We start from the raw sequence: 19,238 nt of genomic DNA, 5'->3' as shown, positions 1-19,238 counted from the left end.
GAGGGGTTACAGAGAAGATTTGCTAATCCCTCTCCGCTGTTAAACCACCCCCCCCCCACCAGGTGTTAGACCATTCTGCTGTGCCTCAGGTCTGCGCGCACCTTGCCTATTCTCAGGTGGTTTATTTCAGTCCCATCGTACCGATGGCACACTGGCTCCGCCTGCCTGGCCCCCAGAAGGCTGGAGGCCTGAGTCTCATCCAGAGGTCAGAGTGGAGCTCTGGAAGTATGTAGTGAAATATTTCACATTTGCAGCCGGCTCGTTGAGGCCCCTCCGTCCCGGCGATATTAAGGCTTGTTTGATGGAATCTGTCCGCAGGTTTTCATTCAAAGGTTTATTCCCGGACCATCTCTTGAAGCTGTCACGACAGGAAGGAATGTTTTAATCTTTTAAGGCCCTATACATATTTCCCATGCTTTGCGTCCTGCCTTTTGAAAATTACTTCAACGACTTACACGTATACAGCAAAGGCCACTAGTCGGCCCTCACCTCCGCCAGTCTACATCTGACCTCAGGGTGTTGGTGGAGGCCAAGCATAGCTGAGTGATTGAGTAATATGCGCGCCCAGAAACATGCCTATGTACTGAGACTGCTAAAAAGGAACAAAGTTTTGTGTCGGCCAGTCTAGTGCATAATTTTGTCCCGTAATTTTAAATCCATGCCTCTCTTTCTAGTCGGTATTCTTAGAAAATAGCACTTTTGTTTGCAAAATAACGAGCTGCAGGTTGACGGTTACTGCTTTTTATGACCCTGCCTCTTCCTCTGTGGCCTCTACAGTGTGGCTGGAAGGATTTCCCCAATGGCCTGGTGTGACTTCCAAAGTGATCCCCCTGAAACACTTACCAGTAAAGTCAGTGCTGCCAGTTCCGTTTTAGAGAAGCAAATATGATTGACAAACAAAATTCAACATATGAAACAGAATCCCAAAATATCCTATCCTATGTAATGATTGTCTTGGGAGGATAGCTCAGGGGCAACGTGCTCACGGAGTAACACGGGTACGATTCCCGGGTCTGCGCTTAGAAACCTCTAGTTATTAAGTGCGTTATAAATAAAATATCATATCATTTTTGAGGTTGAGTAGTACTTTTTAATGAGGGTGGGGCTGATGAGTTCATGTAATCGACCTGTTTGTTTTATGATATGTTTTATAAAGCTGACTTCTTATAGTATTAAGCGCCTAAGAAATGCTGTCTGTTCTACTTAAAGGAAAAGTTCTGTTTATTCTCTGTACATTTCCTGCATCTGATCATGTTGTGCTTTGCTTTTTTTTCTTTGTGTTGGCTGCTTATTTCTTTTTTTTTCCTTTGTGTATTTTTTCTTGTCCTTTACCGGATTGTGTAGTTGGATTTTCTGTAGCCTAACTGCAATATATTCTCCTGGCTGTGTCCCTGCTCGTTCTCCACACCGTCCTCTTGCTGGAAGCACCCATTCACTTCACTCTTTCTGAATGCTGAAGCCTCCTCTATTGAGTAAGCCAGGCTTGTTAAGTGATTAGATGTTCCTCTTCTACGAGGGGTGGATCTAAGGGTAGTGCACGCAGCAGTACCAGCGCCCCTACCCAGTCTATCTATTGCAGCGCGCCCAGCCATTTCAGATATTAAACCATTTTTCATTTTTTTCTCCAATCTCTATTTATAAACCAAGTCAAACAAGGACCAAGACTAGTTGTGTAGTAGTGCACCCTGTAAAGTCTTGGAATGTATTTCGTTGTGTGATGTTCAACAGTCAATCACTATAAGTAACCTGGCCTGAATTAGAATGTTATGTAGCCTTGAACTATTGAATCATGAACTATTGAATCATTGATTAAAACTTTTCTTTGGTGTGTGTATAAAACCAAACTGTACCCCACTCACCCCCCAGCCCCCTGGTGAGTCTTCACCTGGAATCGTTTTTAGTGAAACACAAACGATTGAGTGCTTTTAAGTGCTTTTGTGGCCTTTCTGTTATATAATTAAAATGCAGGCCTATGTAGCGAGTACAAAAAGGGCCCACTAGAAAAAAGTGCAAGGATCATGAGTTGTTGATGGGAAGGGGGAGGCGCAAAAGGGAAATGGGATAATAAACAAAAGCACTCTAAGAAAATAATCTGATGTAGGCATGAACTTTGCCATGTAAAGAAAGGTTTTCATGCCTTGATCTCAAAAAGTGCTGTCATTTAATGTTCGGCTTGCGTGTGAGGATAGCGTTGTAGTGAAGCCCAGACACCCAAATTAGATCCAACCATTTCTTTGGTTAGGACTGCGTTGTTCATACTCCTACGTCCCGTCCCCTTTCCTCCATACTCTATGGGCGTCCCTCGCTAGGGGCGGGAGACGGAACCTTTTTCACCAGAAAAATCATCTTCCCCTCTAAACTTAGATGCGCGCTGGTGCACAGCGCTGGTGCACGGCCCTGGGAGCCACGGTTAGAGAGCCGACATGTGGCTTTTTTCCATGATGACTGAAATAGCATTAAATAATTAACCGATAAGGCAGGCTGGCCCACGTTGATGTACTGCCTGGTCATTAGTTCAAACCCAGTACCGGTCACATGTGATTAAGGAAGAGCTGCAGAGATGTTTTTATAAAGTGTTTTAAATTAAATGTTCTGTAGCTCGTGCCACCATGTGTATTTCCAGGTGTTAAAATCAGGTGTTAAAATCACAAAACAGGGGTGAAATGAAGGTGTTACTTAAAAGGAAGTTGTACCATTTATTTAAATATATTGCCGTTTTGTAGCCGCCTCTGCTGGCTTCTGCATCAGCAGTAAGTAGTGGTAAACATACTACACAAATCAAGAATACACAATAAATATATAAAGTGCTCTGTGCGGAAAGGGCAATAGGTGTGGCCACGATTCGAAACGCCTAATTTGCAAATGATGCCATCACCTCCTCATCAACGAGGACAAGAGAGTCTCCAAATTGATTCACAATCTAACACATCAAAATATTAAAAACAAGCAGACACGCATGTTTGATTATATTGCAATCATATAGGATTTTTTAAGTATGCCGAAGTCTACTAGGTGAGACAGTAGAATACTGTAAAGACTGTCTTCAAAATGTGTTCTGAGCTCTTTGGAAGGGTCTCTTCCCATGCTCATAGCCATGGGTCGGGTGATTGTTGGTGGTCAAGGTTCTGCTACCCTCCTCAAACATTCAATCTTATTAAGTGCTGGGCTTTTTGTAAGGTTCTCTGGGCTACCCCAATAATTGTAATGCCAGGGGTTAGTGTGCTAGCTTACAGCTTTGGAGCCACGTGATCACTAAACGGTAAATTCAGATAGGGTAGAGTTTTTTATAAACTTTTTAAAGTAAACCCAATTTTCACGGGCCCTAAAATGAGCACATAGAATGGGCACTGATATTATTTATTTATTTATTTATTGAACATTTATGGAGTGCCTTAGGCCCATAGGCAGACAGGCGATACACAAATAAAATGGATGAATAAAAACAGAACTGACAGATAAAAACAAGAGTAAAATACGATAAACACAACGTAAATTGAAAGACCATAAAACCAGAACCACAAATTGTCACACATTAAAATGAAATATCGAATTATGAAAAAATACGTGGGTTGAGTTTACAGGTCAGCAAAATGTACCTGAGAAATGTTAATGTCAAACTCTAAATATATAATGATGAGATTTACTGTAGTGTACGTTTCAGAGTACTTTTCAGAGTGTATTTTTCATGTAATGTGTTCCGCTGTAAGTCCATAGTGCATATTAAGCTTGATTGCAACAGTCGAAGTTTTAATTGGACCCTTTTCATTTTCCTTCTTTGCAGGTTGCCCTTCTGGAACCTTCAAGGCCAATCAGGGGGATGAGGGCTGTATGCACTGTCCAATCAACAGCCGGACCACATCCGAGGGAGCAACAAATTGCGTGTGTCGGAATGGATACTACCGATCGGACGCAGACCCAATGGAGATGCCATGCACGAGTAGGTCCATTATAATGTCTTGCCAGCCTGACTCTAACAAGGGTTCCTCCATGTGCAGGTAGCTTAATGTGTCACTTCAAAGTGTGATGGCAAACCCAACTTAATGCATTTAGCAATGGATCTTAAGATCTCAGGATAAAGGGAGCAAATCAACCAAAAATATATCCATCTGTGAAGGGGGCCTTCAAAGCAGATTGGGCTTTACTTTGTGAGTGAACTTTAGGGATTTGGAAGGGTGGTCTGCTGGGTAGGTAGAGCACTCCACCAATGAGGTTACATCACGTTTGCTAGATGTGTCATTATCAACATACATGAAGGCAGTGGTATTCAAACGTGATCATGCCGAGTCCCTCCCCCCCTCCCTTGAGTTAAGGTATAGCTGTTGGGCCCCCTTAGGGGGCCCAAGGGATGTCCAGGGCATGCCCCAGGCTCTTTAAAATATAAGCAGATATTTTAAAGCTTATCATTTTTATTACAAGCAGTCGCTGTAAACCTTTTTTATATTATTATTATTATTTTAAAATTATAAATGAAAGTAAATTCATCCTTTAATAACTTACAAACTGGTAAAATACAACATTACAGATTAATTATAATTCATCACATAATATAACACAGTGATCACTATTCAACACATAACAAAAATATTGTCACATAAATGTATCACATAGTTAAGAAAAACACGTAAAAACGATTGCTCTCTTCAATTTCCAAATTCTTCCCCATTAAATAAAATCTAAAAGGTCTCCTCACATTCACAACCTAATACAGACTTCAACCTGCCAAGGGAAACTCTTCTAATGTCAGCGCTTTCATAAAGGTATGCATAGTCTCCTGTGTACTAATCCAGTCTTGTTGGTACAAAGACAATTTCACTTTAGCTGGCAAATGTATTCATTCTGATATGGAGCTACCTATGGTGTCAAGAATAAAAGTGCATAATTCCTGGATGGCTTTAATCCAAATACAACCCTGTTCTGAATACATTAGTTTAAAGTCCATGCATAAGGATTTCTCAGCTGGGGATAGGATGTCACGCAGCAATGATAACAGCCTCCAGTATGCTCTTGCCCTCAATCAAACAATCCCCAGTTAGTATCTGATGGAATCATCCAAGAGAGCTTGGTGATTTCAGAGTTCTTGTCCATATTTTCCCCTTAGGAACTGGAAGGTAGTCTAACATACTAAGTGAATAAGTCTGTTCCATACAGTAATTTGGGCACCATTTTGGTTTCATAGTAGCGAATCGCAGGCTTCAGTGTAATTCGTATTAAAAACAGTCACCTTTATCCCTTTTTAAAGAGTCTGGGCCCCCCGCTGGACATCCTCCAGGCCCCTCTCGGGCAGCCAGCCCCCCACCTTGAAGAGCACTGCATTAAGGGGATAGTTAGGGTTCACCTTTTTAAAAAAATATGGTTCTGTGTACTGCCTCATTTCCATATTATGCACTTTCCTGTAATAATTCCTGAATTAAGGACCTTTTTTGAAGAGATCCTAGGATGCCTCGGCAGCATGCTGGCGCAGTGGTGTTGGGGAGGTGTGGTGATGGGCTTGGGCAGGAGAACACAGGGGCTGCTTCAATTAGGTCATTTTTGGGCTCCACAGCTCAACACTGGAAGTTGCCTTTCTAGTGCTTGGTTTTGGGAGCATTGAGAATGTTAGGGTTTAAAAGGAGGGCTTGATTATAGCTCCCCATCTTTGTTCCCAGCACACCTGTGGATCCTGGCAATCTTGCCAGAATACCAGCTGTGTTCTTTGTTCTGTGCCTTTGTGTGGGAAGCCCTTATCAATGGAAAGCTGGATAGGGAAATGGAGACAAGACGTGTACTGAATGGAAGTCGGCTATCACGTGACGGCCAACCTCAATATTTCAGCTACATGCGAAAAGCTGGCTGCACCTCAGTAGTTTTGACCCGGGAAGCAGGACACAACATTTGCACATTTTAAAGAAAATATGATGAGCTTATTGAGAGACGAGGCCAGTGAGAGAGGTTGTCTTCCAGGGAGCCCATGAAGCAGGATAGAGATGGAGTACATTAGTGGCAGTGGTTTCACACAGGGGTACCGGGTGGATGTGGCTGGGTAAACTGGTAGTTTAACCACTTAGCCTCAGCTTTAGAATGTCCTGAAAGGCAACAGTACCAATTAAAGTACCAATTAAAGTGGAGTGCCGCGAGAATTTGGTTGTCGAATTCCTGTACAACAGATGCGCATTGCACAGGACATGAACAGACATTTCATGCAGACATTTCATGCACAACTAAGTGGTTAGGGATCAAAGAGGGGACAGGGTAGCCTTGGAGAAGAGTCATTCTTAAGGGAGGAGAGGGTTCAGAGAAAACTAGGCACAGACCGTGCAGGATAGGGCTATTGATGTTATCACAATGGATTAAGCCTGTACAACGCTTTCCCGCTGACAGCAACATTGTGCCTGTTGTAGATGTGGTAACTTGTACTGGACCCAAGGCACTCACACAAGTCATCTTTTGGAATGTCTGTAGCCCAATAGATTAATATATAACACACGTAACTTTTTTGTGGTCCAGAATATTGATAAAGTGTGTGTGTTTTGGAAGAATCATATGCATTGTAGGGTATTGCCAGTGACAAGAGGCCCAACAGTTTTGTTGAAAATGCTGGATTTTCCAATTATAGTTTTGATATTTTATATGGCAAGCAGATGGATAGAACTGTGCTCTGTTGTATTATAAGGGATCCATTTGCCATAAACACATGCTTACTTTTTAGGGTTCATATAACTTTGGAATACGTTCTTGAGGCAAGCCCCATCCATGGAGGACATTATGAGAGAGTCATTTTAGAAAGAGGGGTGCACCGATGTAGAGAGTCCAGAGTTGGGTTAGAAACATGGTTTAGGAACCATGTTGCGGATCACATTGTAACCCGGTCCTCTTGCTACCTTCTGTATTTCGCATGTGCAACCTCTCTGTAACTCTTGTTGTTCATCATGTCTATGTGCCCAGTTACCCTTGGGTTTGGCTGCGCTATACAAATAAACTAACTAAACTCAATATATTGCAAGTTTAATCACAGCTTTCCAGTTCTAGGAGATCCGTGGTCACCTGTATCACAAACACGGCTCTGCAGGTGTTACGCATCCATCGAGTTCAGGCTGCCGATTAGATATCAGCAGTGCGACTGGTTATTACCAGCAAACGTGTGCACACAGAGGGTAATGAAACTGACTCTGCAGATGTAACAGCATTTAGTTATATGTTTTAGTGTGATTATGCAGAATGTTTTTTAATCTGTGCAATAACTGCTCTTCAGTTGCACTGCTATTAGGCGTGTCACCACCATAATGTTGCAGTTATCTCCTCCAGCTGCTATGGAGTAATACGAAGGTCATCTCCTCTAACTCCCTAGCAGAAGGCCTCCATACCTTTCTCTCATTCACACTTGTGTACCAACTTGCTTACTCCTTTTTCTCTCTCTTCCCATAACCAACCCGCCTTGGCTGACGTTCTGTTATCCTGCTATATGACCAATATTTTCTACGTCCTCACCCCGATCTCAGATGCTCCATCCTCTCCTGTGCCGATGCTTGTCACCCTTTTTATGCCTATTATATCCTGCAATAAATCCACAGATGTTTGTCACATCTTCCTTAATTGCCCCAGCGTTCATTGCTTTCTCCTCTCCCAAACTTGATGTCCTTTGTCTTATGTTCCTCATCTCTGATGCACTATCCTTAATCCTCCTTTGCCCAAACCTTCTCGTTCCCTACCCTTGATTCCCATTGGTGCCTCTACCGCACATCTGATGTTCATCCCGCTTCACCGCATGTGGTACCCTTCCTTACGTCCTTCTCGCTCACTTGCATATATGCGTTTTTTTTTGTTGTTGCGATGTCCGCCCAGTCCTCCAGTTCAACCACTGATTCCATTACTTTCTCCTCCATCACCTCAATATTTTTTCCTCTCTTACTAGACTACCCTCAATGTGCTTTCCATCCACCTGGCACAACATGTTCTTCTTTCCTTCATCACCCCTGATGCCCCCACAGCATGCATTGTTTTCTTCTTCCTGCCTCTGATGACCATTGCTCCCTCTGCTTGCCCCTGATGTTCATTCATTCCTCTTCATCTGTCCAATCAATACGTACTAGGAACCAGATGACCATCTGTCTCGGCCCATGTCAGCAATAACTGCTTCTTTGACAGCCCATGTATGATATGATATGATAGGTTATTTATACCCAGAGGTTTCTAAGCACGGACCGGGGGATCGAACCTGTATTGCTCTGTGTTGTTTTGCTTCCAAGGCGAGCACGTTGCCGCTGAGCTATCCCCCCGAGACATTGCATTGCCCATTTATGCTTTCTCCACCATATTTTTGATGTTATTTGTAGAGCACTTACCATGATGCTAAAACCATTGTGAAGCACTGGACGTTTCTGTGGGGTAAAAGAGGCTTAGGGGAAAAAGGGGAATGGGTGTAAATAAAACGTGTCTACCTTTCAATGGCTGAAAGGAAAAGGGGAATTTGCAGTCCTCTGTTGAAATATATGCAGTCTTGCGTCGTAGATGCAGCACTAGAGAATTCCAGAGGCATAACCCATGCTAGTGGATCGACCCAGACCCCCAATATAAGAATGCTTTGGGAGGTGGCAAGCCAAAAGTTTTTGTCAAGCTCACCTTTGGAGACTGGCAGGACGTTGCTTAGGGGAGACTGGCAGGATGTTGCTTAGGGGAGACTGGCAGGACGTTCCTTAGGGGAGACTGGCAGGACGTTGCTTAGGGGAGACTGGCAGGACATTGCTTAGGGGAGAGTGGCAGGATGCTGCTTAGGTAGAGGGGTGGCTGCCCCTGAGTACCTGCTTAGATGAAGTACTGGATCGTACACTAGCCATTTTGTTTGTCTAGGACCAATATAGTGTTTTCATGGCCTGTGTGATATGATTGGTTCTCGTAGGGCTTAGATTGAGGTGGGCAGGAAATTCCGAGCTCTCTGCTGGTTCTTCAGCAGTTTAACATGTAGACGGCATGATGCCAATTGCTCTCTTCTCGTTCTGCCACTGTGGCATTCTCCTTTTGGGAACCACACATGACAAATGAAATTTCTGCAGACAGAGGCATCGCTAGGTGGGGGCTGAGGAGCCTATAGCCCTGGGTATTTTGGTTGTAGCCCCGGATAGAAGCTCGGGGGCGACACCCAAAAGTCTAGCTAGTCCAGAGCCCCGACAGTCCCAGCATTAGCATAGCCCCACATCTTTTCCAGACATAGCAACACCCCCGCCTGCAGAACTAAGGAAATCTAGCTCTGTTTTTGAAAGAGGCGCGTTCTTTTTTGCACAGTCCTCGGTTGGCTGCTGTTTCATTGCCCTCTCATTGGCTTCAGTGAATGCTTGCCTTGGCATTTGCTTGCTTGCGCCAAAGTCGCATCATAACATTGCGTTAAAAGGAGTGAAAAAACTGAACTACTTTATACCTCAGGCCCTTCCCATCTCCCAGCAGTCATACATTAACGCCCCCCTGGAAGGCTTGGTACTGGTACAACCTAGCTGGGGGCATGCCATTCATAGGATAGGTGGCACCTCCTGGTTACATTGATGCGGAAGAAGCCTTGAGCTCAATAGGTGAGATCTGCTGAATCGGTCACCTGCCCTCGCGGTGCGGATGAAGCCTTGAGCTCAATAGGTGAGATCTGCTGAATCGGTCACCTGCCCTCGCGGTGCGGATGAAGCCTTGAGCTCAATAGGTGAGATCCGCTGAATCGGTCACCTGCCCTCGCGGTGCGGATGAAGCCTTGAGCTCAATAGGTGAGATCCGCTGAATCGGTCACCTGCCCTCGCGGTGCGGATGAAGCCTTGAGCTCAATAGGTGAGATCTGCTGAATCGGTCACCTGCCCTCGCGGTGCGGATGAAGCCTTGAGCTCAATAGGTGAGATCCGCTAAATCGGTCACCTGCCCTCGCGGTGCGGATGAAGCCTTGAGCTCAATAGGTGAGATCTGCTGAATCAGTCACCTGCCCTCGCGGTGCGGATGAAGCCTTGAGCTCAATAGGTGAGATCCGCTAAATCGGTCACCTGCCCTCACGGTGCGGTAAGAATATTGTGAACCAATCTTAAAGAACACAGGAAGATTTCTCAGGGCATTCGAGTTAGTACAGAGGAGAAAGTCCGTTTTGGTGCTGGATAGCCGGGAGAACGGAAGGCGGCCCGGAAGAAGACTTCTGGATTATGTTTCAGAATCAACATCACAATCGAAGGGATTTCTGGCTCTACGTGGAGCGGAAGCTTTTCAGCACCCCTCGACCATCTACGATAATCAGTTTAACTCAAATTTAAAAGGCTTGCAGCGCCCGGGCCACTGCTCCCTGCAACACTTCGGTTTCTGTTTCCCAATTCCTCACAGAGGGTCAGATTGCTTTGGAACACAGTTGCACGGGCCAGTTCCCCCAAAACGTGTTAACCCACAGGTTCCGTGCAACTTGAGACTGCTAGATGACTGTTTGCAGGGTAAAGTGTACATTTAAGGCTTAAATGTGCTGATGCGGGATTAGATGTCTCACCGGCCTTAATCTGGTCCCAACAGGTGAGTTTAATGACAAAGCACAGAATGGAATTACCAGCATGCCACCAGCTGTCCGAGCCCGTAACCTCTTTAACAGTAACTGCCCACCTGCACCAGTTCCTACTATTATTATTATTATTTTTTTTATTATTGCAACATTTGATTTATTACAAACCTTTTTTGCATTTCCCAAAATCATCCACACCACCACAATATACACATAAAAACGTCAATCGATTCTCTAAAATACAACGTTCAGCAGATAATAAAAACAAACCACAGACCTATTTCCTCTCCTTAATCGTCTAAGATTTAAGAACAATCTCTAAAAACCGCAATGAGGCCAGCACAAGAGAGGTATGTTCACCCTTCATTAGGAACATACCTCTTGAACATACCTCTCCTGAGCCCATTCTGCGGTGGATAAAGTGCTAAGTGAGTCCAAAAAAACTTTAAAATAAGATGATCTCACTGATGTCCAGGCTGTGCAAAAAAGCAATATATGTGTTAATGTCCCCCCCCTCCCTGTACTTTACAATAATCACATTCTGTTACCATGGGCCAAGGCCCCCATCTCAAAGACAGTATCTCTTTTGTTGGCATAAATTTAATCTGATCCTTATGAATTGAGATCTTAAATAACTGTTGGGGAATTTACTTAAATATTTTGGCAATGAGCCAAAAGCTCTTGCTTCATTGCGCAGGTAATAGAATAATTTAAACTTGTTGGCTTCCTCGGAGATCCAGTCCGCTCAGCATAATTTTTATTTCACTTTTTCTGGGTTTCCCCTAAGTTCCTCCTCCGAGGAGAAAACTCCATTGTGCAGTGCTTTGCAATGTTGTGGCCATTTTTACAAGGTTTTACCCTGGCCCCTATTTATTTAAAAATCGTGAGGGCGCCTCTGAGGTGCATTTCCAAAATAGTATCAATGAGGAACACTTAACCCTCACCTTCAATGCGGTGGCCCCTCAGTGTCTCCTCTGCGCGGCGGCCCGGGAGCGTACTGGCCCCTGAGCCCTGCCCCTCATATGCCCCTGCTGGGAAGATCAACCTGCCACTGAAGGGGTAGAACACACGGAATGTGGAGATCCTAGGGTGCTGCACCTCGAGATCCGCCCTCTGGGACCGGAGCAGCCATACTGAAGATCCGGTGCCTTGTGGAGGAGGGAACCCACGTTGTAATACATAGTGAGGGGCAACATAACCATATACACAGGAGCAGTGCCAAAACCTGCATCTCCCTACCTATAAATACCTTGATAGGACACTGAGTACAATAGGAAGGACACTGCTCAGGAAACATTACCATCGGTCTCCCCGGAGGCCCTCCACGATACCCTCCTCACAAGACTTGGAGTGCTTTCAGATTGGGGAGGTCGGCCTGCCACTGAAGGGGTGAGAAGCATGGAGTGGGGGGAACCGGGGACACTGCACCACGATACCCGCTCCCTGGGGCCGAAACAGCCATACCAGAGACCCAGCACCCTATGAAAGACAGAACCTACATTACAATACTCAGTGGGGGGCTGCATAGTCATATGCACCGGCGCAGTGCCAGAACCTGTAACTCTTTAACTATGAATACCTTCATGTGACATTGATTGCAGTAGGAAAGGCATTGCCCGGGAAACATAACCACGGGTCTCTTGGGAGGCCCACCATGATACCCTCCCAACAAGACTTGGAGTACTTCTGGATTGGGCCTGGTATTTCCTTTTAGCCACCCCCTTACATCTACCCGAGAGGTACTGGAAACCAATGTGAACAACCGCTAACTATCCTCAAACATATTTGAATATTGGATCCACAGTCTGAACTCTGACCACCCGGGTCCTCTAATAATTCACCTTACCAACATGCTACGAAAACCTGAAATACAGGACATAGTGACGTGAGCAAGGTACGAACTTCAGTGAGCGCTATGCAATGGTCAACCCCAAAAGACAAGCCAGGATGGATCAATTTCCACGGCCGGATCAGCCGCAACCATCCCCTCCTCCAGAGCAGAGCCAGGTCCCTGCCCAGGTAGATGTGTCAGCCCTAAACCAAACCCTGCTGGCCCTGACATGTAGCACATACAACCTTGGTGCAAAAACCGATGCCCTTACCTGTAAAGTTGATATCTCTGCCATACAGATTGATAAACTCTGTGGTCGAATGTCTGAGGCTGAACACAGGATAGGTGAAGGCGAGGACAAGGTGACCGCCATGCAGAGGGAAGTGACCGCACTACAACAAGCAGTTAAGAAAACGGTGGCAAAGAACGATGACCTGGAAGAACGATCAAGGCTGAACAACATCCGCATCCTGGGAATACCGGAGTCCACACCATTTGATAACATGGAGAGATTTGTGGAGAAACTACTGGTGGATGCCCTGGGGGACCCCCGCTCATCAACATGTACACGGTGGAACAAGCACATTGCTCTCTGTTTGCGAGGCCTCCCCCTGAAGCCCCGGAATGGCCCATTATTGGCAGAATGTTTAGTTATCGTGACAGGGATATCCTACTCTGTGCCGCCAGAGACAAGAAGGAGCTGCGGTGGGGCTCTGCCACAATTCAACTCTTCCCAGACTGCAGCCCGTCAGTCCAGGAACAAAGGAAAACCTTCCAGGCAGTGAAAAAAAACCTGCAGAGAAAAGAGGTTCAGTACTCTATGATATACCCAGCCAAACTCAAGGTGGTCCACAATGGCTTGGTAACCTTCTTCACCTGCCCGGGGGGCTGCTGAACGATTCACATTGAACCTCCCTGACCCTGAGGGGGTCGCCTCAGTGATTGCCTTGATAGCACCACCAATAATTTACTTTGAGCTGCCATATTACTGCCCAGATATTTCAAATGGAGAGTTCCAGATGTGACTGGCAAGGTCGCGAAAATGCTGGACGTGGCCGTTGCCACAAGGAGCAAACTAGCTGCCTGCGTGTCATCGAAATCCGCAACCACTGCAGACACTGTTTGGTGATTAATGATGAGGTTTGTTTGGGTGGACGGGGATGGGAGCTGGTATGTTTATGTTTCTGGCATGAGTGGGGGAGGGTTTTTACTGAGGTTTGGCATAGTAAGTGTTCAATCGAAGCGGTTTATAAGGCAGGTGTGGGGGATGGATTTGAGCCCAGCACAGGAAAGAGCGATCCAATGCTCCCGGTACACCATGGTAACATACTGGCTACAGCTCCAAGTACAGCCAAACCAAGCAGGGGCTACAGACCTAGACATTTCTCACAGCTGTTCACAATATGGGAACACCTAATTCAATGAGGAAACCAGAGAACATGCCATTAATGTTATGGAATATACGTGGATTCACAACCAGAAAAAAGTTTGACTAATAACAAATTATATCAACAACCATAACATAAACATTTTATGCCTACAGGAAACACACTTAGCTCGGGGCGGGACCCTCCCCAACATAGCAGGCTGGGGTATGCATAGGTACTCCTCTTCATACACTACACACTCCCGATGAGTAGCCACGTATATACACCGCTCCCGGTATTTCAAACTGCATGAACAGATCAGGGATGAGGAAGGCCGGTATATTATACTGGCTGGGGAGATATCCAGATTAAAACTTCTCCTGATAAATATATACACCCCAAACACAGATTCTCCTGACTTTTTTCACTGCTGCGCCAACCATATCCAAAAATTCCCAGACTATGACATTGTGTGGGCGGGTGACTTTAACATGGCCATCACGTTAGATCTGGATAGATCATCTACAGTACAACACACCCTACCACGAGCAGTCCAGGCATGGACCGCTATCGCAGACTATCATGATTTGCACGACACTGGCGTGGGAAACACCCTGTTTAAAGGGAATACTCCTTCTACTCCAGTGTTCATGGTAGCTCCTCCAGAATAGATTATCTCATGGTGACATCCCCCCTGGCCATAGGTGTAGTTGATACCGACATGCTCCCCTGAACCATCTCCGACCACTCCGTGGTGTTAATTCGTGTTGCAGGACTAACTCGGCCCCCGAAGCAACTCGACTGGCGGTTTAGAGCTGGTTCCCTAGATGATGCAGTGTTTCATGAGGAAATCAGACAGGATATACAGACCTGCTTCCTAACCAATGAGGGCTCGGCCCCTGACCTGGGGGTGATCTGGGAGGCCTTTAAGGTCTACGTCCGAGATTGTTGTATATCAAAAGAACGAGGGATCATGAAAGACCCTACGCAGGTCCATGCGTGTATTAGAAACTGCTATTAAAGATTTGGAGACTCAGCAGGGAACTCGAGATTCGACAGAGGTATGCAAAACCTTGAGAATGAAAAGAGAGGAGCTGAGCCGGTTGGTGATCCGAGAGGAGAGGTTTGTTGGAGACCTGATTGCAGCCGTAAAATGCGGTGAGGGTGACCGACCTAGCAGGACACTTTCCTGGGCCATCAAACATGAACACCTACTGATGCCCATTATGGAGGTAGAGGACCTGAAGGGGAGCCTCAACAGGGACCTCGAGGGAATCAATTGCGTCTTTCGCGAATTCTATGGCCAGTTATATACATCCCAATCCAACATAGGGCACGATACCATAGTGCAATATCTGGACAAGATAGCTCTGGGGTGGCTAGACCCGACCAAAGGGGAAACTCTGAATGCACCCATATCGGACGATGAAATCCGCAAAGCAGTCCTCTCCCTCCCTAACGGAAAGGCCCTTGGCCTGGATGGGATGACAGCCAAGCTCTATAAGGCCTACATATATCTTTTGTTGCTGTACCTGCAAGATATGTATGAGAACGCCATATCCACAGGTGTCCTCCCCGAATCCACTAGAACTGCTCTTGTAACAGTGCTCCTCAAACCATAAAAAGATCTCCAAAAATGCACATCTTACAGACCACTGTCTTTAATCAACACAGACAACAAAATCCTAACTAAAATACTCGCAGACTGACTTTTACCGCACATGCCCGCACTGGTGCTCCCGGATCAGAAGGAATTTATCCCTGGTCGATCAACCCAAAATAATCTGAGGCGACTGTTTATGCTTATGCACAGTATTGGCCCAGAGGTCCCCATAGCATTGGCAGCACTGGACGCAGAGAAGACCTTTGACTCAGTGGAATGGCCATTCCTGTTCGAGGTTCTCCACCGGTCTTGGTTTGGTCTTACATTTATAAAGTGGGTCCGCCTGCTGTACAATGCACCCAGGGCTGTAGTTTATACTAACGGTATGACCTCAGACTATATCCAACCAACATGGGGACATGCATGGATCCTGCTTGTCACCGAACGTTCTTCGCACTTGCGATGGAACCACTGGCATGCTACATACAAGAATAATATGCCCACCGGGGCGTAAGAATACAATCACATCTCTCTATTGTCTCCTTGTATGCGGACGACATACTATACTATACTATATGTCAAACATGCCAGACAGAACCTACCACCACTGATGCAGGAGATAAGCAGATTCTAAGACCTTTCGGGGCTCAGAATTAATTTGACTAAGTCAGTGCTACCCCTAACCCTGAGCGTTCAGCAGGCAGACATTGGAAAGGACTTCTGGTTGTGCACCCAAGGAATAAAATATAAGGGGACTTATAGAGGGAAAACTATCTAAGGATACTCGAACTACTGGAGCACAGAGTGGGATTGTGGATCCTTCTGCCTATCTCGCAGGCCGCCTTCGTTGCTTTGGCTAAAATGGTAGTTCTGCCCAAACTACTTTACATATTCAACAATTTGTCCACCTGGCCCCCTGTACACTTCTGGTCCCAGCTTAAGAACCTAATGGTACGACTAGCCTGGACCGGTAAACAAGCACCCTCGCCCTAACATACTAGCGGGGCGGGTTGGAAAACCCGACTTATACTTATATTTTCTGTCCGCACAAACTTAGTTTTCTGTATAGTGGTGGTACCGCATGACCGAGCTCCCACACACGCTACTGGCAAAGGCTATCACATATCCAAATTACCTATGGGGGATGCCATGGGGCACCCAGGGGAAGCCGACACAAACCGAGATCCAGCCTGTAAAAGTCACATGTAAAGCTTGGGGGCACATCTGCCGGGCGACGAGTACAGAGGACTGCTATTCCCCAGACCTTCCTATTTACAAAATATGCAGGATTCCGATCACAAACGAAAAGGTATTTCAAACACATTTCGAGAACTTGGGAATCCAGACCTTGGGGGACCTGGTACAAAGTTAGCAGTTTATAACATGGGACGCCTTGAAGACTAGAGGCGACTGGACAGCCGTGACTATGCTGTTGTACTTTCAGCTCAGGAAGGTACTTAAATCCAATTGACAGGATTTCCCGCGAGCACCCGCCCCCTTCCCAATACAGCAGTACGTGATTAATCCACTGTCCACCAAGAAACTCATGTCCACTATCTACAAGATGATCAGAATGCTGAAGCAAGTAGGAAGAAAGAACTATAGAAATAGATTGGAGTTGGCACTAGGATCAGTAATAAGCTAAGAGCAATGGAAACTCATATGCACACAGACACATAATCTGTCCTAGAATGCCCTGCTTAGACTAATACATTACAAATCCTTACACCAAGTCTACTACTGGCCAGCCCGCCTGTGCCGATTTTTCTGTGAGAGATCCCACCTGTGTAAAGGATGTAATGGGGACTCTGCCGATTTCTATCATGTGGCATGGTCTTGCCCACGTATCAGACCTTTTTGTGGGGAAAATCGAAGAAGCTATGACTCAGATGTTAACGACCCAGCGGAACTACACCCCAGAGTTGTGGCTACTAGCAATGATTGAGGGGGCTCCTGCTCAGAGAGGAAACTGCTGGGGATGGCTACAGTGACAGCCAGATATATAATAGCTACAGCATGGGGGAAACGTAAGGCACATTGTTTTCAGAACTGGCTGATCTTTATCACTATGTGCGAGAAAAGAGAATCTCGATATGCATTAATGCTCCCAAATGGTGGTAGACCGCTTAATTATTGGGATCCCTTTCGATGCTACTATTCCGAAAAGACCCAAGATGAGCTAATAGATGGGGTGAGCCCCACAACAAAGTCATTTAACCCACTAATAAGCGTGTACAACCCTTAGGTATGCGGGAAACGAACATTGAACAATATAGATCCGGGTGAGAAGAGAACCCTTGACAACTGATACACCTTACTTTAAAGTGAACATGCGTGAACTTGGACTGCTATGGATCATTTGCCATACCAGAGGGATAGTCCCTACTGTATTATGTTATACCGAATGATTGGATAGGTATGTATAATATCCCAGCCCCTGTATTGGGAGGGCTCTAAAAGGTGTGGGTGGGGAGTTACTGTTACTATTGGTTGTGTGCTTACCACTCACTGTTATGTAAACTCAATAAAGAAAGTTCAACAAAAAAAACTCGCCTTCAATAATACGGCCCCCAGTTTGCGCCTAATTATTTGAACCAGGCTGGCTTTAGGACGTTTTAAGACCCTTTTCCAGAATAGGCCCTCCCCCACCACCCAGGTGGACTCAGGAGTATGAAATATAGCCTCTACACCATATATCAACATTGCAATAACAGTACATTTGTAGAACTACAGAATCGGTATCAGTGAGAATCAGTAGTATTTTTTACCTAGGAGTCCTGCTTGGTTAGCCAACAGCTTAGCTTTGTCCCTTAAGATTGTAACTGACCCCCAAATATTTAAAATCTGTCACCTCTTCTATTCAGTAAGATCCCAACCACCACGCTTGGCCCCGTCTTTTCCTACACTGGTGTTTATCCAGCACCAAACTTTTTGTTTTCCCACTATTTATTTGCAGATTGCTTTCTGCCACATATTCTTTTAATTTCCGTAGAGATTTTTAAAATATGTTTGCTGTCTGGTCTATTGAGACGAGATAATCGGCATATTGCAGGTACCTAACGTTGGTGTTTCCTATTGTGGGTGGGAAGTTCTTAACATCACCTAGGCTGTCACCGATATCAGACACAAAGAGGTTGAACCCCACGGGTGCCAGAGGACAACCTGTTTCAACCCTCTCAGTTTCGGAATCTCCTCTGTTAATAATTCCTCCCTATTCACCCTAACTCTCACTGCAGTCCCAGTGTGAGGTTTCTGCAGTTGTTCCCTTAGGTCATCTGGACAATTTCACTGGGCGAGTTTCGCCCATAATATGGACCAATGCTGCTACAAGGTCCACAAAGGAAACATATACCTTTGCCTTGCCTTCCAGTGCTCGTCCCTTTAGAATAGGTAGAACTGCGATGTTAGGACTAGTGCCTAGGCCCTGAACAAATCCCGTCTGGAATCTATCACTGCGGTTCATCTTTAGTGACCACAAATTCAGTCGAGCCAACAATACAGAGCCAAAACTCTTTCCAATTACATCAAGGAGGGCAATAGGGAGGTAATTTCTTGGGTCCTTCCTATTGCCCTTCTTGAATATCGGCATCACTGTGGCCTCTCTCCAGGAGTCAAGGATATCTCTCCGTCTCACTATCGGTTCGAATAACGTACACAGGAAAGTTGCCCAGGCTTCAGGGTCCTGTTTTAAGACAACATCATTTAGTTCATCAGTGCCTAGTGCCCTTGATGTACCAACATTGGCAATTAACAATTGAAAGTCTTCCTGGTCACAGGGGACAATCCACTTTCCTGAGGTGGCAGAGTTTGTGTTACACCCCTGCGCTTCTCGGTCTGAAAATAGATTTTAAAGTGCACCACTCAGAGAGCCTCGGAAACTCTGTTTATTTGCAGGGCTGACTGGAGGGAATTCTTGTTTTTAACGAGACCCCACAGCTTTCGAGTGTCCTTTCTACA

The 19,238-nt window shown here is 45.6% G+C and overlaps 1 protein-coding gene across 6 annotated transcripts in view; it reads left to right on the top strand.

Annotated features, from left to right (window-relative positions):
* EPHB2 (EPH receptor B2) overlaps window positions 1–19,238 on the top strand; it is a 935,811-nt gene that overhangs the window by 667,924 nt on the left and 248,649 nt on the right. For all 6 annotated transcript variants that reach the window (XM_069610867.1, XM_069610866.1, XM_069610865.1 and 3 more), the window contains exon 4: window positions 3,782–3,937. In XM_069610867.1, coding sequence (XP_069466968.1) covers window positions 3,782–3,937 — 156 coding nt within the window. The remainder of the gene's footprint in view (window positions 1–3,781; window positions 3,938–19,238) is intronic.

The sequence above is a fragment of the Ambystoma mexicanum genome, chromosome 8 (genome assembly GCF_040938575.1).
Source record: "Ambystoma mexicanum isolate Mex_15411 chromosome 8, UKY_AmexF1_1, whole genome shotgun sequence".
Taxonomy (NCBI): domain Eukaryota; kingdom Metazoa; phylum Chordata; class Amphibia; order Caudata; family Ambystomatidae; genus Ambystoma; species Ambystoma mexicanum.
Note: the sequence above shows the minus strand (reverse complement) of the source record. Positions and strands in the feature narration are given on the sequence as shown.